The 22,476-nt window shown below is 48.0% G+C and overlaps 1 protein-coding gene across 1 annotated transcript in view; it reads left to right on the forward strand.

The window, feature by feature from the left end:
- Positions 1-22,476, forward strand: part of adamts18 (ADAM metallopeptidase with thrombospondin type 1 motif, 18) — a 63,612-nt gene that overhangs the window by 33,965 nt on the left and 7,171 nt on the right. Inside the window, exons 13-19 of the mRNA XM_030097399.1 lie at positions 4,325-4,497; positions 5,287-5,417; positions 6,344-6,467; positions 6,709-6,953; positions 14,077-14,197; positions 14,351-14,477; positions 19,224-19,428. Coding sequence (XP_029953259.1) covers positions 4,325-4,497; positions 5,287-5,417; positions 6,344-6,467; positions 6,709-6,953; positions 14,077-14,197; positions 14,351-14,477; positions 19,224-19,428 — 1,126 coding nt within the window. The remainder of the gene's footprint in view (positions 1-4,324; positions 4,498-5,286; positions 5,418-6,343; positions 6,468-6,708; positions 6,954-14,076; positions 14,198-14,350; positions 14,478-19,223; positions 19,429-22,476) is intronic.

The raw sequence follows: 22,476 nt of genomic DNA on the forward strand, positions 1-22,476 counted from the left end.
TGCTCTTAATCTGAACAGAACAAGGAGGATTAGCCTGAATCTGGCTGCTGGTCTACGACGTCTCCCCCAAACCGATGGCTGGGACGCTCTGGGCCGTCCTTCAAAAATAACCTGGAAAACAGGAGACTTCCGGACTGACGGCGGGGAATCCTTTCAGAAAAATGAGAAAATATATTCTCAAAACTCAAAACTCAAAACAGGATAAGATTTTTATTGTAATCAATCTTGTTGTAATCTATCTGGCATTATAAGAGTCCAATCCTGACAATCATTCAGTGATTGATAGCTTTGATTGGAACTGAGGTGAATTAAAGTTAACAAGAAAAGTTAGAGAATTCCAGAGAGCTGAAGTGTTTCTGTGGTGTTTATATATTTATCTATTTATATTTCTAACATATATATATATATATATATATATATATATATATATATATATATATATATATATATATATATATATATATATATATATATATTTATAGAAAAAGTCATATATCCCATTAAAAGTATTTAGGAACTTTTTTTTTTAACTCAAAATTCAGCTCATCTGATGAAAACTAAGTTAAATCATGGTTTAACCAGAAAACGGTTTGTGTCCTTTTCTTGTTTGTCCCATTTGTCATTAAGCCTTCAGAAGATCTGCTGGTTTTCTCTGCGGCGCCTCCAGCTGCAGGTTCACGTCAGAGCGGACTGTGAGCGTTGAAACGTGAGGATGTGGACGCGGTGACCACTTGGGAGATATGGATGCACGTGCTCTGTCACAAAAATCTGATAGATGATTCACGTGTGGATTAAATACGTGCATGAGTCCCGTTGAAAGGCTCGGACCGCGCTGGGTTTTAAACAGGCTTTGATTGCGGCTGCTGGCCTGAGTCCGGCTGCCGTTTCCCTCTGTCCTGCTGTGGACTCGCCTCTCAGCACAAACGCCTCTGAAAAGCTTCTGATTCTGCACAGACTCATCTGCTTTATGAGGCCGGAGTGTATTTCTTGCTCCGTCTTGTAGAATATTTCTATTGGGCTCAACCTATTAAAGCTTTCACTGGAAAATGAATCTTCTCCCTCCGGCTCGCTGTTTTCCCTCCATTCCTCCTGAAGACCACCTGCCAGATCAAACAGGGCCGGTTTAATCCTCGCTCCGAGCCGGGGGGATTAGGTCTGCCGTCCTGACCTGGTTTCATGGGGACCACCGTTTGTCACACACTCCTCTCAGGAGGGCTCCGGGCGGAGGAAGGTGTTGGGATGAGGGCTGAGGAGACTCCCTGAGGCCCTGTGAAGGACAGACTCTGGCCTGCAGCACCGCCGCAGAATGTCCATCTGTTTGAGAGAAAAGCAGGGTGGGAGTCCCGAGAGGGCCGAAGAGGGAGCCGACCTCTGACCTGCGTGGTTAGGACTTCTGTTGCCGGGCAGCTTTAGCGTGTGAGCAGGAGCATAGATCTGGATTTAAGGCCATTTACATGACTGCGTTTCAAGTGAAAACTCCTCGTTTTTACATTTTGTTTCTGCAAAGTTTAGTGTCTACCCGTCAATGTTTTGAAAACGATGTCCGTTTCCACGGAAACGCTGAAAAAGCTGTAGTTAACATGCTGGGCCACGAGGTGGCGCTGTTGGCATGCAGAGAGCACTTTAAAAATGAAGAATGGGTTAGGGTTAGGGTTAGGGTTTAGGATTAGTACGCAATGCTCGTACCGATGCAGTGCATGCGCCACAGCAGCGCTTCAGAAAAACGTTTCCCTCTTTCCATGGAGACGGAGTCAGAGCGTTTTCAAAAAGTTGTGTTTCCTTCAGTTTCCATGGAGACAGAGTGAGTCCAGAGTGAAGCGAAGCGTCTGATTGGTCAGGAGGAATCAGCTGACGGCCTCGAGCCGCTCCGTCCCCCGCCGGCCCGCCGTGGACTCATCACCATCTGGGCTCCACTGCTGCTGCGTCTGAATACCACCAGAATACCTGAGCCAGAACGTTCTCCAACACACACACACACACACACACGCGCAGTCTTGTATTTCTATCCTTGTGGGGACCTTCCATTGACTCCCATTCATGTCTAGCCCCTAACCCTGACCCTTACCCTAACCCTAACCCACACCACAACAAAGCCTAACCCTAAAGAAATGTTTTTGCACTTTTACTTTTTTCAGTAACAACAACATGGTCAAGAAAACACTGTTTCTCCTACTTAGGACCGGAAAAAGGTCCCCACAAGGCACGTCGTTCCACGTTTTGCTATCCTTGTGGGGACATTTGGCCCCGACAAGGATAGAAATACAAGAACGCGCACACACACACACACACACACACACACACACACACACACACACACACACGCACACACACACACCGGGCCGCGCTGAGCCCTCAGTGATGGAGTCCAGGACCGAGCAGCTGGAGTTCTGGAAACATGCAGGTTTTTTGTTTTTGCTGACGTCTCCGCCTGCCAGACGTGTTCAGGACGCTGCAGGCCGCTCTTGTTTACTGATGTTTACTGTTTCTATTAGGAGCTTTCTCAGTTCTCCTGCCAAAGCCTGTCACTCACCGTAACGTTTAGGAGCTGTTTTTATTACACGTTTGATCAGCAAGATGCTCCAGTTGCTGTGTGTGTGTGTGTGTGTGTGTGTGTGTGTGTGTGTGTGTGTGTGTGTGGTGTGTGTGAGATCCAAATGGCAGGGTGTGTGTTTTGCAGGTGACGAAGGGCTTTATGGCTGAACTTCATGGCTCGGTGTGTTGTTGGTTGCGTGACGTGAGTGTATGAAGTTATAAAGTCTGATATTCTATCACTGAAAGTCAAGACTGTGCTTGTCTTTTACAAACAAGCGGTGATTATTTTCACGTTGCTGGCCTGTTGAAGCTGCAGCGTGGGTTTGTGGTTGACTACCAGCAGTCGTTGTCGTGGCTGAAGCTGTGTGTGTTTTTAAAGCGCCTCGGAGGTTTTCTCTTCGTTAGCCCTGAGATGGGCGTCTTCAACCTGTTGCTACAGAAATGCCATCATCATCCTGATACCACAGTTAACCTCAATGGCTCCATTTTCATGACGGCATCAAGGCTCACATTGTGAAAGTCCAAACACAGCTTGGTTTTGTGTTCCAGCGTCTTTCCCATCATATCGGGAACAGTGAGCTGATGTGAGTGAGGACGGTTTGCCAGCAGAGTCCAAATTTAGACGTAACACAGAGAAAAGCTTTAGAGGGTTTTTTTCAGATACGTGTTGGTTTAATCAGACCAAACAATCTGTTTTTGTGGTTTTCTAAACTGCCTACAAACACTTTCACACTATATGAGACGTTCAGCCACCGGAAGAAATACAACATCGTGTTTAACGAACAAGCTTTAATTGTGTAAATCAACAACCTGAAGATGTGATAGTGTTCTGGGAAACAAACAGCTTTTTCTGTTCCCCCTGTCAACAAGTTCTCCTCTCTCCACAGAAACAGGCTGACTGGTGAATTAAAGCGTCTATCAGGGGGCTGTTCAAAGTCTTCAGTAGGTTACAAGTCGAGGCCTCTATGAACCAGACGCTACTGAGTCAAACATAAGGTCCGTGGGCCAAAACCGGCCCAGGAGGCTCCAGTCTGGCCCAACCACCTGGCAAATGATTCAGATTTCAAAGAAAGCATTGATTCTTTAACAGATTTCTTTAGAGTCGCGGAGACAACACAGCCTGAGCAGAGCTATCAGTGATACCGCCATGAAAGCTAGCTAACTAGCATTAGCCTCTAAGCAATGAATCTGTAAAAACACCCATAATGCAACAGCTACAGGAGACATTTTATTACATTTTACTGTCTTTTGCGCCAGAAGATTTCATTAAAATTAGCTTCATGTGGAGACTGAAGTCATTCTCTGTAATAATTGTCTGTTTTTTGTGAAAATCTTGACATTTTCGTCACGTATACTCTGAATACTCTGAACCACAACAATGAAGAAACTGTGAAGTTTGAATGGAAGGTGATTATAGCTCTGTTTCACCGGTCCGGCTCGTTCTCGCTCCCTCTGTCATATCTGCCCTATCCTGGTCCAGGTCCACATTACTGCCGCTCAGTGTCAGTGAGCAGGGTCCCTGGTGTTAGGGGTCAGTTGAACCCGTTGGTCTGGTCACGTTGAGCATTTCAGATCGAGTCTAAAGCTCAGGGAACCACAAGTGTTTCTTTGCGGTGTGCAGATAGGCATTAGAAATAAGACAGCTAATGGTCTTGGGCGGGTCTTATCCAGAGATTAGATGTCTCTTCTGTGGTTTAATGCTGCAAACTCAGACGATGTTATGGAAACATTACTAATGGTAATAAGATAAACCCACCTTTCTTTTTCTCGTCTTGTCTTGTCTTCCCTGCAGACCACAGAACAACGGTAAATTCTGCTCCGGCTCCAGCCGTCTCAACCAGCTGTGCAACACTCGGCCGTGCCCGTCCAGCGCCGTGGACTTCCGGGCCCAGCAGTGTGCCGAGTACAACAGCAAGCCCTTCAGGGGCTGGTTCTACAAGTGGAAGCCCTACACCAAAGTGGACGGTGAGGCGCTCAGATAATTAGGAGGTTCATTCATGCCAAACTTTTCAAGTTTCTGAACACAACAAGCCTCTGAAATAGCCAGTACTTCTGGAGGATTATGAAGACATCGAGTGTTTTACTGTATCCTTGGTGCATAATGCTCATTGTTCAGCCAACACAAAGCTGCTGTGTACACAAATAATTGCAAATCGCTCCGGGCAAGCTTTCTCTTGTCTTAACTGCAGCTCTTGTATCCCGTGCCCCGCCGCCCTCTGCTAGTTCAAGCCTCTTCTCTGAAATGTTTCTTTAATGCCAGCCTGTGTTTACTGCCGGGATGATTAGGGCCAAAGAGCTGGAGGAAACTTTCACTGTGTGTAACGTGCACGGAAGGCGTGTATCCACCTGCACCTCTGACACACTGGGATGGATTAAAGGAGGAAGCCTGCGGCCGGCTTTGTTACAGACGCTGAGGAGTGCAGCGGAGGAGAGCGGCTCTGGCGGTCGTCCCAGGATGTTGAAACGGGGGTGGTGTGCGGAGGAACCGTTTCTGAACGGTCTTCGGGGACTTTGGGCCGAGTCACCTTCGCTGTCTTCTGTTTGAATCAAAGACGTCTGTGAAGACTTGTCTGTGATAACTGAGCTGAAGCACAGACGGAACCTGTAGCACCACGTTATGCCCACTGGGTGCTTTCAGAAGCCGTCTGCTTCGATGCGCTCTCACTGCTAAAGGGGTGTTCAGCAGACTGTAACTCTGAAACCTCGCCACGTCCTGCCTGTCCTCCTGACACCTGTCCCCCCGTCTCTTCTCAGATGAAGATATCTGTAAGCTGTATTGCATCGCAGAAGACTTTGACTTCTTCTTCGCCATGTCCAGCAAGGTCAAAGACGGCACGTCCTGCTCCGACCACAGAGGAGACGTCTGCATCGACGGAGTGTGTGAGGTACACCGGCCGTCTGCTTTTCCTTCCACTGTCACAGAATTCACAAATCAGTAAATCAGTGAGGAATCAAGAGGCACTTTAACTGGTCAAAGTCAGGATATTTATGAGGTCTTTTGAAGCTAATTCCTTGGCCTGCTGTGCTTATTTTACTGCCAGGCAGAATATGACAGACTCAGACATTTTTGGGTTGTCGCATCTGGAAAATCTCTTTTCTGAATCTTGTGTCTTTGCTTCCATTTTATTGCACACATATGTTCCATCAAATGTTAAGAGTAATGTTGCATTTTGCCATCTCGGTTAAGCTTTGCTTGTAGTCCAGAAGCAATATAAACAGAGTTACCCCTCATGAAGACATTGGGGTGTCGTCAGCGTATAGTCGTCATCGTGCAAACAGCAGACTGCTTTGGCATCTTAGAAACGAGAGTCTTTTAATTCTCTTTTAAAAAAAAATATAGAAACAACTGTAAGATATTTCTCTCCAGATAACCTATGTACACATAAGAACAGTCAGCTTGGAATCAAAAGTTTTACAATTTAAAAATAGTCTTTGTTTTTGGTTCTTTTAGATAAATTTTTAAAATAGTGTGCCATGGCGCTCGCTTTCAATTCACACTTCTTAACATTTTCTTTATGTCAGTATAATTCTGTGCTGGCTAAAAAGCTTCCACTGAGATCCTGTGGTATTTGTATTTTACTTTAGTGCTGTTGTATTGTACCACTGCGTCTGACTCCTCACACTGACTTCTTGAGTTTGGGTGGTTACGTCGTCTTGTTCATGTTCAAATCAAATCACAGGATTTCCTGAAGGCATCTTGAGCAGTTTGAGGTTAAAGTTGCTTCAGATTTGTGAATGGTGCCAGTTGTGATCACACTCTTTGAGAAAAGCTTACGGTTTTTATCGCTATTGACGGCGTTGTGGTGTCCAGGTGGTGGGCTGTGACCAGATCCTGGGCTCCAGGGCCTCCCTGGACGCCTGTGGGCTCTGTAAAGGGGACAACTCCACCTGCAAGTTCTTCAAGGGCCAGTACACCCTTCAGCACCGAGCCAACGGTGAGCTCCTCTTCGTCTCTTTGTTGTGCATTTACACGATGTCCAAATAACTGTTGCATTATGGTTGTTTTTCCAAAGTCGCTCTAAAATCAATGTTTTCTTTGGATATAATTGTCTTGGTGGTTTGGTGGGCTGAAACCTCTTATGGGTTCCGATTTAGACGCTAGATGTCAGTGACCGGATCAGACATGACGTATGAATATACAAACATGTAATCCTGATTCATCCTTGCCTCTTCCAGAGTATTACTCCATGGTGACGGTCCCAGCTGGGGCTCGAAGCGTTCACGTCCAGGAAATGGAAGTCTCCACCAGCTACCTGGCCGTGCGCTCCCTGAAGAGGAAGTACTTCCTGACCGGGGACTGGACCGTGGACTGGCCAGGGAAGTTCCTCTTCGGCGGGACCGTGTTCGACTACCAGCGCTCTTTCAACAAGCCGGAGAGCCTGTACGCTGCCGGACCTACTAATGAGACGCTGGTGTTTGAAGTAAGCCGCCGCCGCCGCCGCTGGGTGACATCCGTTTGTGGCAATTGGTCGTGACAGGGTCTGAGCAGAGCTGCTGCGCCTCTTTATTTCTTTAATCCGTGGACACGACGAGGCTGAGATGAGAGGAAGAAAGCTAAGCTAGAGTGGATGGGACACGGAGGTCTGCTGAAAGTGTCTGCAGATGACAGGGAGTGACGGTCTGGAGGCTCCGGTGCGTCAGGCAGGGTGGGGTTGGGTGAGCACTGTGAGAGCGCTCTATGACTGAATGTTGTAACATACAGTTAATAGATACAGGTGATTGGCAGTGCATGAAGAAGAGAATTTAGGAAAAAACACTTGCAGGTTTGGTAGTCTTGACGCCTCTCTGTCCTCTTGATGGATGTTTTGCGCGGTGCTGGTGTGTATGTGCATTCAGGTCAGAAGAGGTTGTGTAAGAAGTGTTTGACGCCAGCTGTGAAGCCGTGTGGAGTGCCTGGAGCTGTTTGCCTGACCTTTGACCCTGTGTTGGCTGCAAGAAGCTGTTGGTTGTTATTGTAATGAAACCACACACACATGCTGCAGAGAACAATACACTCAGAGCAGCACCCTCTAAATGGAAGCACTGGTCGCCCACAGCAGTGACGCTACATGCTAAACATGATTAAAGTCTGAGTGGTTCTCTCTTTAACAGTGATCTCCGACCCTCAGGCTGCCGTCCAGAGCCCAGAGCAGTGTAGTCGCTGTGTGGAGCTGGTTCAGGAGGAGGAGCTTTTCTGGCATTTAATGAATACTCTCTAAGTATGAATTAGGCTTTATGGAATTACTTGGTATCAGCAAATACCTAATGGTTAGTAGTACTCGTACTTGTCCTTTAAAAAGTGGTATTTATGCATCCCTAGAAGTAAATCCTTTACTGTTTGAAAAACTGACTGCATTACTCTAAGTACTTATTTTTAATATCTTAAACTGGTCACGAGTAAATAATAACAATGCTGTCAGATTCATTAATCACTGGCAGCATTAATCAGAAGACAGTCAGGTCAGAGCCGTGCCAGATTCCCAGCAGAACATTCCTGGATCCATCGTCCAGTAAGGACACTTCAGTCTCCTTCACCTCGCTGGAGAAATAAGAGGAAAGTCTGGGTTCAGCTCGTGAGGAGTGAAGACGGTTAAGAAGGAAAATGGAAAGAGAGGTGAATTCCCAACACTTCCACACATGTTTGGCGTTGTGTGATGATGCTAGTGAGGCATCAGAGGCCAAAACGATGAAGCGGGTTCTCGGTTCCCTTCAGCCTCGAGCCCACAGAGGAGACTGACCGTTCATTAGGTTGGTTGCTGAGCATGCTGCCGCTCTTTGACCGGACCGAGCAGCGGTTTGCCCCTGGTCCAGAGACTTCCTGGTCCTTCTACCTCCAGTGTGAACCACAGTGCACACACTCACTGGCGTTTGTTGCAGACATGTGATCTGGGGCTAACAGAGCGAACTAAATCCTTAAGTCAACTGCCGTTTGGAGGCCGTGATGAAAAGCTAAAAATCAGATGGTTGCTCGGAGTGAGATGTTCTGCGCAGTAAAGCAGATGATTTAGGAGCGAAGGGTGCTGTCTCTCTCCGGCTGCCTCCCGTGGGTAATCGCTGGTGTGTTAGAAATCCGAGCTCCCGGGGCAGCACGAGTCTCGGCCCGCAGCAGGACCGACTGCTCAGCCTGAGGCTCACATGAGCGCTGGCGGAAAGTCAGGGATGCTCTTCTCACATAACTTTGTCAGCGAAAGCATTTATTGTCTCTTGACCTCCGACCTGCAGCCGTGAAAACAGACGTGGAGACCAAGTGCCGAGCCGTTGTTTTCCCTCCCCGACGGGTGAGGTGATGTCCACGTAAAGGCCGGGCTTCCCCTCAATCCCCTGGGCTCCTGAAATACTGCGGTCAGAGTGGCTGGCCAGCGGTGATCCCTGGCCAGCGGTGATCCCTGGCCTGCGGTGATCCCTGGCCTGCATGATCCCTGGCCTGTGGGACGGTCACCGCCGGGCCTTCAGGAAGCATCCCAGTGTTTATGAAGCTATTTCAGACCAGAGGCTTCAGCTGTGGGCAGTTCAGAGGTCCGGATGTTTACTTTTCATTTACTAAATGAAAGCTTGTTGAAATGAAGAGATGCATGCAGAGAGTTCTTGGTTCTACGTTCCCTCCTCTGAGTCTGGTTCTACTGGGTTTCTTCCCATTAAATGGCATTTAACACATATGTGTGTGTCCTGTTTCCACATTCTGATATCAGTTGTGGAGAATTCGATGCCAGGTGGGGAGTTGATGTGAAACAGGCTTCAGGCTTCAGCTTTTTATGATTTCATTTCACTGTTAATGCAAACATGAATAAGCTACAGAAGGTTAACACTTTGACATCAATGATTTAATGGCTGATGGAATAATTCAAACCGATCGGCAGTAAATCACACCTCCGTGCATCATGTTGCTCCAGGCATGTGTGGCATTTATTTTTCCCTTTTGGGAGTCCAGCTCCACCAGTAAAGAGTGTAACCTGGTGTGTGAAGGCGGGCTGGGCTGTGTGTCTCAGCCATGCATCTGTCCAGCAGCAGCATGCAGCTGATCTGCAGATGACACGGCCATAATCTCCATAAGTATGTCCTGTAATTACAACAAGGAGAGAGAGAGGAGGCAGAGTGAGATTAAAAGATTAAGAATTCTGCAATTGAACTCTTTGGATGTGAGAAGTTAAGGTCAGGACACAGGGACTCTAGCTGCAAATGAAAACCTTTTTTTTTTTTTTTTATTTCCCTTCATCTGTTTCACACTCTGGCCCGGTTGTCACAGAAAACTCCTGAGTGATCAGAGGGAGGAGGAGGGGGAGGAGGAGGAGGAGACGGTAGAGCATAACGTCTCTTACATTTGTGTCCTCAAGTCACTACCTTTGATTCGAATTGAAAATCAAACTGCAGTTTCATCAGATCAACACAAAAAGAGTCAAACTTTATTTTTGCAGCTCCGACACTTAACTGTGGCAACAAGAGGAAAGCGTAGAATTGAGTGGAGAAGTGCTTTAACCGAACAGCTTGTGGCGAAGTGCTGAGAATTGTTGATTTCCTCCTGCTGCCTCGGCAGTGCTGATGTCTTTTTAATGCCTCCTCCTTGAGATTAGAAAGTGAGATGAGCTTCTGAAGTACAACTGCTCATTAAAGTGAAAGTCTTCATCTTTCTCTTGGATGGTGTTGTCTGACTCAGAGCCTTTGCACTGATCCAGTGACAGTGATTGTCTTTAAACACAAGAGTGAAAGTACAATCAGGACATGTTTGACCTCTGAATACGAAGCCAAAGGCAACCGAACCAGGCGCCAGCCTCCGCTCATAAAATATGAAGATAATGCGGAAGTGCAAAAAAGCTGTAATTCCGGAGAGATTCCAGCAGGGGGCGATGATGCTGGTTTCAAAAAGAGCCGCGGTCTCATTGGAACCCATTCCAAAATGCCGATTTTCTGAGTGCAAATAAACATATAAAGCTCCTGGATTCAGAACATGTTTTGGTCTCTGTCTCTAGTTTCTACAACCTGCTGCTTCACCAGACTCTGATTTTCACAGAAATCCTCTGTTGATTTGATATTACAAGTTAAAGTTTTGCATAAATGGCCCTATCACAGCGCCTCCTCTGTCCACGTGATGCGGTCACGTGACGGGCTGGACCAATCACATTACATCCGGTTTCAAATATTCAATGTGGAGACGTCCTGCTGGACTCGCTGGAGTCTTCAGAACGGCGGTTGTGAGCTCTATGGGTGACGTCACGAAAGGTCTGTCCAAAGCAGTGAAAACGGTTGATGTTCAGTTTCAGTTTGGAATCAAACCGTGCTTCATACCTCAGACTCAGCGACGTGTTTCAAGGCAGACACATGTTGAAACAGGAATTCTCAGCATCAAGCTCAGGAATTCTCTTAGGAACTCTCAGTAGCGTCTGCTCAGTTACTTTATATGTACAGTTATGTCCGTCTCCAGCACTTCTAACTGAAGTGAACAACACTGTTTGTCTTTGCTTCAGGGCACCAGAGGAGGAGCTGTAGCATTCTGGCAACGTTCTTCTGTAAGAATTTGATTGGTCGGTCGGTCAGTTGGTTGGATGCTTTTGATTGGTGGTGGGTTGGTGGGTGGGTTGGTGAGTTGTGATTGATTGGTTGGTTGGGTGGCTGGTGGGTTGATGGGATTGCGGACGCCAGGAAACAAAGTGAATCTATTCAGAAAGCTTCAGGGCTTTCAGGACATGCAGACCATCAAACTCCTCCCAGGTGGGGTTTTTCTAGCTGCTGGTTGGCATCGCTGCTGGTTTGTGGTGGAGAAGCGTGAGTGTCGGACTTCTTGGATAAGCTTACAGTCCCGGTGTGGTGGGCGGTGGACTCGCTCGGTCCAGCTGTTAGCATCAGCAGAGGAAATGTCAGTAGACTGATGACCAACTCCTCCAATCCAACCACGCACGAAGTGAGGCTGAACATTCTACATCACGAGGAATCTATAAAGCTGCTCATCCAGCAGTATTTCTAATGACAGGTTAAAAACATGTTACTTTTTGTGTTTTGCAGATTTTGTCTCTGAAATTCCTATAGGCCTAAGTAAATAAGTGCAATGGGGAAGTTTTGTGTCATATGTTTCATTTTTGCAAAACTATGAATGAATGAATGAATGAATGAAGAGTTTCAATAATTGTATCAAAAAATGAAGATGAAGAAATAAACAAAAACCAAGAAAAATCAGATTTCCTAACAAAAATTCCTCTTTCTTTATTCTGTTAACCCCAACAGCTGTTTTTATTTTATTGAGTAGAAAAACCTTGGAAATCCAAATCTTTAAAATACCACATGGTCCTGGTCCAGATCCTCCTGGACTCGGTAGTTTTAGAGTTGACAGTCACTGTAATATCAATCCAACCTGGTGTTCTGTCCATATGAACGTCTGTGTTCTCCACTGTTAATTTTTAGTGTGTATTGTTGTCTGTGGTTACATTACAACAGCACCAACTAGAGGACCAGCGTGAAAACTACACCATTTACAGCATTTTCAAAACGTTGCTGCGTCAATGTGAAACTCCTCTGGAGCCAAAGTGTGTAAAGCAACATTTTGGCTGATGCTCAGTATTATCACACACCTCACATGACGCTGGTCCAGTGGACGGCTTGCTAATGACATGCTAGCAGCTGAGCGTGTGCGCCTCAAGCCTTTGAGCTCTGGCAGTGGATCCTCTGGGCTCTGGCAGTGGATCCTCTGGGCTCTGGCTGTGGATCCTCTGGGCTCTGGCGGTGGATCCTCCGAGCTCTGGTAGTGGATCCTCCGGGCTCTGGTAGTGGATCCTCCAGGCTCTGGCAATGGATCCTCCAGGCTCTGGCAGCAGTTCCTCTGGGCTCTGGCAGTGGATCCTCTGGGCTGTGGCAGTGGATCCTCTGGTCTCTGGCAGTGGATCCTCTGGTCTCTGGCAGTGGATCCTCCGGGCTATGGCAGTGGATCCTCTGGGCTCTGGCAGCATTTCCTCTGGGCTCTGGCAGTAGATCCTCTGGTCTCTGGCAGTGGATCCTCCGGGCTCTGGCAGTGGATCCTCTGGTCTCTGGCAGTGGATCCTCTGGTCTCTGGCAGTGGATCCTCCGGGCTCTGGCAGTGGATCCTCCGGGCTCTGGCAGTGGATCCTCCGGGCTCTGGCAGTGGATTCTCCGGGCAGTGGCAGTGGATCCTCTGGGCTGTGGCAGTGGATCCTCCGGGCTCTGGGAGTGGATCCTCTGGGCTCTGGCAGTGGATCCTCCGGGCTCTGGCGGTGGATCCTCCGGGCTCTGGCAGTGGATCCTCTGGTCTCAGGCAGTGGATCCTCTGGTCTCTGGCAGTGGATCCTCTGGTCTCTGGCAGTGGATCCTCCGGGCTCTGGCAGTGGATCCTCCGGTCTCTGGCAGTGGATCCTCCGGGCTCTGGCAGTGGATCCTCCGGGCTCTGGCAGTGGATTCTCCGGGCAGTGGCAGTGGATCCTCCGGGCTCTGGCGGTGGATCCTCCGGGCTCTGGCAGTGGATCCTCTGGTCTCAGGCAGTGGATCCTCTGGTCTCTGGCAGTGGATCCTCCGGGCTCTGGCAGTGGATCCTCCGGGCTCTGGCAGTGGATTCTCCGGGCAGTGGCAGTGGATCCTCTGGGCTGTGGCGGTGGATCCTCCGGGCTCTGGCAGTGGATCCTCCGGGCTCTGGCAGTGGATTCTCCGGGCAGTGGCAGTGGATCCTCTGGGCTGTGGCGGTGGATCCTCCGGGCTCTGGCAGTGGATCCTCCGGGCTCGTCCTAATGACAGCATGGAGCTCCTCCTGTAATGGGCAGGTCTGCTTTCATTCATCTGTCGGTCTCCGCTCTGCTTCAGAGTTTAAATAAAGCTTCTGTCCAGTAAAAGGTAACGCCGACTCTCCGGCCGGTGACCAGGATGTGGTTACAGAAACACTCGGTGGAGACCGCCTCTCACGTGTGTGTTAGACTTTAAAAACAACCTTTTAATAGTGTGGTCATCCAGTTTGGAGAAGAACTGCTTCATCCTCCTAAAGCCTTTCTCTTCATCTGTCATGGATTTAGCACCTCTAAAGAAAAGAGGATCATAACTAGTTTTAGTTTTCCTGTCATTCTGTCCAGGATGGAGGAATTGATTCAACTTGAATGTGTCTAATGGTCTGATCAGTGAATTGACTTCACTGACCACTCCTGTTGACGTACTGACCTTGTCTTTTTCTTGAGCAGACTAGAAGCTGGTGAGTAGGTGCAGACACCAGTTCTTCATTTCTTTCCACAATGTTTCTTACGATAGTAACAGGGTCCTCATTGAATTCAAGACTGTTGCGGCAGAGAAGAAACTTGCAGCACCAGGACCTCCAGGACCAGGACTGGAGACCCCCTGCTGCTCTTCAGTCCAGTTCACTTTCATTTCTATAGCACTCAAGAGAACACAGTCATTTCAAGACACGTTTGCAGAGAAAAACACTTTAACTGGAAGAATCCTGCAGATCCAGACTCAGAGGAGACTTCCTTCAGACAGGCAGATCAGTGACCACACCGACATCAGCTGTGAAAGTGACGATCCTCTCCTCCGATTGTGAGTTGTGTCTCCGTTGTGATGGCTGTGGTCTGTGTGTCTGCCGGACAGATCCTGCTGCAGGGGAAGAACCCGGGCGTGGTGTGGGAGTACACCCTGCCTCGCACCGAGAGGAAGGCCGACTACAGCTGGGGCGTGGTGCGCTCCGACTGCTCCGCTCCCTGCGCCGGAGGTCAGGCCTGCTTCCACGCGTCAAACAACAACTCCTCAGTCTGTTTCCTCCAGTCCAGCTCGCTGCATGTCCATCTGACCTACTGCTGTCTGAAAACGTTTCAGCCATTTCCATGAGGCGGGACTTTAATGTTCACCCGGTCTGTCTCTTCAGGTCGCATCTCCACCAAGGCCATCTGTCTGCAGGACCAGAAGACGCAGGTCAACTCCAGCATGTGCAACCCGCTCACCAAGCCCGCCCTGGGCTCCCATCTGTGCAACACGCAGCCCTGCCCTGCCTAGTGAGTGTGTGTGTGTGTGTGTGTGTGTGTGTTCCGGGCTGTTGTTATTCTGGGTGCTCACACACACTGTGTGGCCAGCCGCCGCTCTCCTCGGCCTCTCCTCCTCTTCGCTCGCCGCCCTCCGTCTCTTCAGTCGTCTCGCCTCGGTCTTTCCGGGATGAAGTGTTTACTGCAGTCGGTGTGAAGTGGTGAGTTGCGGCTGCTCAGACTTCACCAGCTCACCAACTCAGCCCCAACTATTCAGAACATGCACTCCATTATTTTTAAATCGCCAGCACACACACTTGTTTTAAAAAGGGCTTGTTTTCGCCACACTTCATGTTGGTTTGAGCGGCGGTCAGAAAGCGAGGAGGTGACGGAGTTCACGTCCTCAGTCCTGTTCCTGACAGCTGGTCCAAGCAATCAATCAGACTTTATTTTCTGTATTTACACACATTCACAGTAGGATAGATTCATATATCTTCGTACCTTTTTAGTTTACTAAGCTTGAAATAGCTTAAAATAACCAAACTTGATCAGAGAGTGAGTAAAACCACAGCATGTACCGATACCTCTTCTTTAAAGTACATGTTTGAGTCCTAATCTTCAGCTGCTGAGACCTCTACCCTCTGACATCTGAGCCATGTTTTCCTGTTTTTTGGGCTTTTTGACGTTTCGTGTAAAAATGACGGCTGTCGGTTTGAGTTCCATGAATCACAGAACTACAGTTAGGGTTGGACTTCATTAGTTTTTTCCTTATTATGAGCATTAGGTCGAAGCTTGAAAATGATGGTTCCGGTGTTCTGGACTGTTCAACACTGAAAGAGGAAATGGGACTGCCCTTCCCTTGAGCAACTCAACTTTAAAATGTTGGATGGTTCAAATCCCTCATTCCTGAGTGTTTTCTGATGTGAAACTGCTCCTCTTATGTTAAAAGATCCAGAAAAAGACATTTTTGTACCTTAAATAGGGGATTTTGTGTGTTGAGTACAAGTTCACCAATAATGGGATTAATTATGACTAAATATGGACGGATTTGTGAGTAATGATTTAAAAAAATTGAATAGATCGACCCCACTTACAAAAATGCATGTAAAACATTCATCCTGTGAAGAATAATCCTGTTTTAGAGTTGGGATTATGGAATAAGACACAACAGAAACATGTTCTTTCACATCTTATTTCTAAGTTAGAACAAAGAAATAAAGTCGGTCACACTCAGATCACTATTGAGAAGCAAGTCACTCGATCATGACTTGACCCAAACGCACATACTGTATATAACCTTCTTTATTTGTTATTTTATTTTGGTAAGGAGACACAGGAAATAGCAGATGAACTGCATCTGGGTGTTAGCAAAAAAACATTGATCGGCTGGGTTTTCTTCTTATTGTTGACGATGTCCCATTAGATATCTGAGCCTTTGAAGGAGCTGCGATCGAACTGAAGGGCTCATTAGAACGGCTCGGCTCTCAGCGTTCAGTCAAAACAAACCACAAGATCCCACCACAACCGTTCAAAGAGATCCTGAATGTTTCATCCAAGGAGAGCGATCTGCTTCACCCTGAACCACCTCCGCTCTGCACCACCACCATCAGCAACGAAGGGGTAGTGTTTACTGCGACTCCAGCGTCGTCCTGCATGTTCAGAACAAGGCGGTTCTCCCAGAATGCAGGTAAAGGAAGAAGCTTCCCGTCACACTGGAGAATTAGAGAAAAGAGAGAAAATCAAGAAAGACGAGGCTGAACAGGCAGAAGACCTGGAGCCATCGCTGAGCGCTCCACCCAAACCTTCCTGACTGTGCAGCTCCTCGTGCCCCATGCAGCTCCTGCTCTGGATGTCATGCATTTTTTAAAGCGGAAGGTGCATTCTGGGAGCAGCGCAGTGGAGGAGGAAACCAGGCCAGAGGGTGGAGGAGCAAGTCCCAACAGTCTGTCTGCAGCGTGGAGGCCTTCAGCTGAGAGAGCTGAGAGCTGCCACACACACACACACACACACACACACACACACACACACACACACGCACATGCAAACACACCCATATGAATGAGCATTTCCCAGATGCATATTCATGCCGCCGTCCTCAGTTCAGCGTCAGGTCTCCCACGTGGACTCCGTCCTCCGTCCTCCGTCCTCCGTCCGGGGCCGGGCGGGCCAGACGGCTATCGGTTACACCTCCAACATACGGCCTCTGTTTCCCGCTAGGTTTCCCACCACCCGAGAGGACGCTTCCTGCCCCTAATCTCAGGCATACCGCTCCTCTTATCGCAGCCAGAGGAATGAAGCGGCCGGTCGCGCGTCCCTCAGAGAGCGCGGCGCTGCAGTCACAGTAAATAATATCAGCGGCCGTTTTCCACCCGGGGAAATAGAGGCAGGCTGACAGGCGTGGATCTGGCTGTATACAGTGGCTGACACCGTTTCTCAGGAGGCTTTCTGGGACGGCGAGCCGAGCCGAGCCGAGCCGAGCGGAGCTGAGCGGGCAGCATGAAAGCTCTAATGACGGCATGAAGACCTGCAGGATGTATGGAGCACTGACCGTGAGGCGGGGGTGTGTGAGTGTGTGTGTGTGTGAGTGTGTGTGTGTGTGTGTGAGAGGATCTGGCGGGAGGGCAGGAGGGGGAATGTTAACGTGCCTGTTAGTCTGGGCGGTGTGTATCTGGGGTGCTGACAGGCCTATCCATGTTTTATTGTGCAGAGACGGTGAGATTCCCTGGAGGCCCGGCCGGTCTGGCCATACACACACACACACACACACACACACACACACACACACACACACTCTCTCGCCCCTTTAAGCCTCTCCCGTTTGCCTTCAGATCACTCTGAACCCTCGTCCCAGTGGTGTGTGTGTGTGTGTGTGTGTGTGTGTTCACCACGAGGCAGGAATGCAGTGAGGATTTCAAGGAGTCACTTCAGTCATCTGGCTGGCTCGCCGTTTAGCACACACACTCTGATACTTCTTTAAGCGTGGGCAGCGGTGCAGCCCTCATCACACCTGAACTTTGCTCCCGTCTCCGCTGCTCTTTCTCTTGACACCGAGCGTCTGGAGAGCCGTCCACCTCGGGTCAGGAAGACGCTGGTCGACCAGTCGGAGCCAGAGGGACACTCATAAACGCAGATCCTGACCTCAGCCTCTAACCAGCCTCTATCAGCCTCTACACAGACATGTTCTCCACAGGCTGGTGGAAGCCAGCATTCATCTGAAAAGTAAAGAATTAGACACATTTATCTGCTAGCAGGGAAAATGGAGGATTATGATCGATGATCAAATCGTTTAATCTCTTTGAAAACTGAGTTTTAAATCAATGAATTACTTTTATGATACCTGAAAGGAATGAAACTTTCCCATCTATATACTGATGAAGAGGATATCACTGTGGACTAAAGCTGTAATGAGAAAAGATGCTGATTTTCTTGAGTGGATAACAGGAAACATCTCGTTCATCGACCTGTTAGGAATCAGAAGGAACTTCTGGTGAGGCGGATCTTCCTCCTGCTCAGCGCCAGTGGAAATAAAAGCTCACGTTTCATTCAGAAGAACAAGGTTTTAAACTGTTCAGCTAAAAATTGATATTTTGAAGTAAGAGCTGTAGAAAGCCGCTGGCCTCAGTCAGACGGAACATGGGAGGCAGGCTGAATGCTGATTGGTGGGAGCTGGGGTGCTGCCGGTTCCTGGTCGAGCTCCTCAGATCCTCCCTGCTGCCGTTGCTCTCGCCCCACCTCAGAGGATGAACTCAAACCTTCTGGAGATACAAATTACAGCCGGGCGGTGGCGGTTTGCAGCGGAGCAGAGTGGCCCTTCAGCCACTTTTCCCCAATGACATACTGTTATTTATAAGACAGGAAAAACCGGAGACGAAAGCAAACAGTCCCCAGACCAGCGGTGCCGCGGCGATGCTGGAGTCTGGACGCTTCACGTCTCTCCGCCGTCAAATTGCAGCTCAGTCCTTCTGCGGCATCTGAACGGGAATGAGAGCGTTTCTCTTCCCCTGCAGCAGGTCGGCGGTCTCTGCGGTGGCGTTTGGTCTCCGGACCGGACCGAGCCGTCGGCCCATCTCTCAACCACTCATTTTCTGAAATCTCAGACAGAAGCTATTTTAGAAGCCTCCAGCTGGCTTTTCATCAGCACAGCCACGTTTCAAAGAAGATGGAACGAAACAAAACCCCAAACCAAAGACACTGATTAAAATGAGAGGAGAGGTGAGAAGAGGAGTAAAAAATAGGCCCGGCGGGTGGGGGTGGGGGGGCACATCTGTCTTTAGCTCCACTGTTTATTGTAGTTGGCTTTGAGGATTAGAAATGCTGTGATGGAAAGTTGAATAAGGAGTTTTTATGTTTCTGAACAGAGCAGATAGACGTGTGAACATAGAGCAGTCCTCTGAGACTCTCAGCAGGGAGCATCAGCTCGTCCTCCACTGCTCAAAAGGGGTCCAGCAGAGAATCTGCTTCAAGCTTCAAGTGAAGAAGCTAATCTCATTTTCAAACTTGATTCAACTTCCAGGCTTTTTGCAATGTTGTCTTCTGTTTTGTTTTCACTTGCTCTCTGGAATGTCATGTTCATATTTAACCTTCCCTGCTGAGATCAGCTTGAGCTGCATGTAGTGATGTGCAGATGAAGCTTCATGAAGCTTCATGAAGCTTCATCAGAACATCCTCAGCTGCCTGTGAGCGTGCAGACCAGCAGCAGTCCCTGTAAAGTGTTGTGTTTGTGAGGCTGAGATGGCTGGTGGTGTACTGACGTCCTGGTTTGTCCCCTGCGCTGCTCAGCTGGGCCACGGGGGACTGGGGCCCCTGCAGCCGCTCGTGTGGGGGCGGCCAGCAGACCCGGACCCTGCGCTGCCTCAGGAGGGTGACCTACCAGAGGGAGGAGGTGGTGGCCCACTCCCTGTGCCCCGTCATCTCCCCGGCTCAGATCCAGCCCTGCCACACCCAGGCCTGCCCGCCCGAGTGGAGCACCGGATCCTGGTCTCAGGTGGGTTCCTGTGGAGGGGGGGGGGGGGTTGGGGGTTTGACCCCTGGAGGTGAAGGCTGAACGACTTGACTGACCCCGTGACTCGATTTTTATGACCCAAATGAGGCTGACATCTGTGGGTTGAAGTCAAACATCTTAACGACTGAATGGACCCGTGAGGAATCTGGAACCATCGATCATGTTCCGCCTCTCAGGAGCTCCAGACTCAGGGCCCGTTTACACCACGACGCCTTCACTTATAGCTTCAGAAAAGTTTCATGTTCTCAGAAATGTTTTGAAACCTGTTTGTTCCCACAGCAGAAATACCCTGAACCAGGTAGCCAGCATGTTTCTCCACTAGGGGGAGCTGTGGGGCGTTTCAGTCATGAAAACACACACACACACACACACACACACACACACACTGCAGAGAACAATACACTCCAAACATCAACAATGGAGAAAACAGAGAACACGCTGACCACGGTGACTGTCGAAGCGTCTTCGCTCCAAATCGTGGTTGAATGGAATCTTCATCTTTAGTCACTTCATCACGTCCAGTTTCAGTCCTTCGTTTCATGACAGTCACAGGTGAAGGCTTCAGGGTTAACAGTTGTAATTGTCCTCTCTGTGGAGCTTTTTGCAGCTTTTACATGTAAATAAACATTTTTATCTTCATTTAATGCCATTGCAGAGAAAACTCTCATTCAGATCAAGTCTTATCTTCTGGATGTTTGTGACTTTTCACCTAAAGAATGGTTCAATAGTTTCATAACTTAACTACATTTCTGTTTCTGTGATTTTAACTGATGGATTTCTTTTACTAATCATGATAAATTTTGAATTTCCAGCATTTCTTAGAAAGTTCAAGGAGCTAAACCTGCTACATGAGCTAGTGGCTCATGTAGTGGCTAAAATGAGCCTAATGGCAATGGTGATAAAACAAGCGTGACTCTTCAATTTAATAGATAGATAGATAGATAGACCATAAATCTTTCTTTTTTGTTTCATGTAGCTAAATGGCTCTCTTCAGAAGTGAAGTTTAAAACACCCTGTCCTATGTTAGATTAATGTAATACCAGCTTCCTGCACTGGGGGCAGCAGTGAGTCAGTGCTCAGTGTTTCTACACTTGAATGAGAAGTCCTCCTCTGGTGTCAGGATCTGCTGTTTCTTCTGTGTTCAGAGCGCTTGCAGGGCGTTAAGACTCACTGCACCACCTGGTGGTGCCTGGTGGAATTACAACACAGATCTGTCTCCATGGAGCTGTTGAACTGTTTTAACCAGGCTCCTGAAACTGAGGCAGTTTTAAATGTTGTGTGTTTGGTTGGTTTTCCTTCAACCAATAAGGCCCGAGCTTCATTATTAACAGGAAAACAAGCTTCAGTCACATCATTAACATCCTGCTGGTGTTGATTTATATGACTCCATTCACCTCCTGCATATTTACACACACACACACACACACACACACACACACACACACACACACACACACACACAGTCTTGTATTTCTATCCTTGTGGGGACCGTCCATTGACTCCCATTCATGTCTAGCCCCTAACCCTGACCCTTACCCTAACCCTAACCCACACCACAACAAAGCCTAACCCTAAAGAAATGTTTTTGCACTTTTACTTTTTTCAGTAACAACAACATGGTCAAGAAAACACTGTTTCTCCTACTTAGGACCGGAAAAAGGTCCCCACAAGGCACGTCGTTCCACGTTTTGCTATCCTTGTGGGGACATTTGGCCCCGACAAGGATAGAAATACGAGAACACACACACACACACACACACACACACACACACACACACACATCACTGTGAAGGTGCACTCAGTGTAACAGTAATGCTCTGCTGCCCTCTGTTGGTCGTCTAGTGGAAGCAACAGTTTATAAGTCTGAGTATTCAGCTTTTTCATTTGAAAATGACAAATAATAACAATATAAAATGGCATTATGTCACAGTGTTTCTTTGTTTATATAATTTTATATAGTCTTGGAAGAAATGTGTTATTTAAATGTAATTAAAAACTGTTCAAACTGTAAAACCAACTGTATTGAACAGCTTCACAGAGGAAAAAGTCTGAATGTTTCTCTGTGAAGCACCTCGACAGTGCTGTCTCCTCTTCCTCAGTACATGGCACCAATGAAAATGTCTAAACAAAAGAGCGGAGAGATGTGGAAGTGTTCTTTTGTCCTGAAGTATTTTAAACAGTTTGATGACTGGCTGAAGTGATGGGATTTTTTTTATTATTTCTTTCACTTGTACCCGATATTTAAATCATAATGTTGAAGAAAAGAAATATCTTCATTCACAAAGAAAACAAGAACAACAAGAAGGTTTTCCTCCAGAGGGTAAAGCCTCCCAGTCCACATTCTTCTGTTAAAGGGCCTGTATCATGCTTTTTTAGCTCGTCCAAACCCCATTATTGGCATTAACATGGTAATAGTTTATTTTTGGCGCTAAGGAAAAGTCATTTTGTGTTAAATAAAGGATTTTCGGCAGTTAATTCTGAAACCAGGAAGAGAAAACGCTCTGTTTCACTGAAAATCCCGCCTCTCCCCCTGAGCTACTTCAGCCAATCGGAGCTACGTTAGCATCTCTAAAGGTTAGCTTTAGCTCTTTAGCTTTAGCTTCTCTACACGCAAAGACACATGAAAACGTCTTTTCCTGTTAGAAACTCACCAAGCGCAGACCCTCCAGACCCTCCAGACCCTTCAGACTCTTGCTCTTGCTTGATTGTTGCTTTCAGACGATTGTTAAAGTTTATCTCCGTAATCGGAGATACAAAAAGCAGCAACGCTGATTGCCGAGGGCCTGGGGGAAGGCGGTGGGGGTTTCTCAGTGGAAAATGTGAATCAGCTGCTGCTGGTCAGAGGAGAGTGGCCTGTTGTCTGTGCGGGGGTGGGGTGGGAGAAGAGTGGTGGGAGGAGTTCAACTTTGTGACGTACTTAGGTTTGGAGAGTTTCAAACAAGCTGTTTTCTACCTGAAGGGAGGGGCTGCTGTAGAGAGCAGCAGACTGAGAGAGATTACTCAGACATGCGTGGATGAAGGCAAATAACA

This window comes from Salarias fasciatus, chromosome 1 (assembly GCF_902148845.1).
Source record: "Salarias fasciatus chromosome 1, fSalaFa1.1, whole genome shotgun sequence".
NCBI classification, from domain to species: domain Eukaryota; kingdom Metazoa; phylum Chordata; class Actinopteri; order Blenniiformes; family Blenniidae; genus Salarias; species Salarias fasciatus.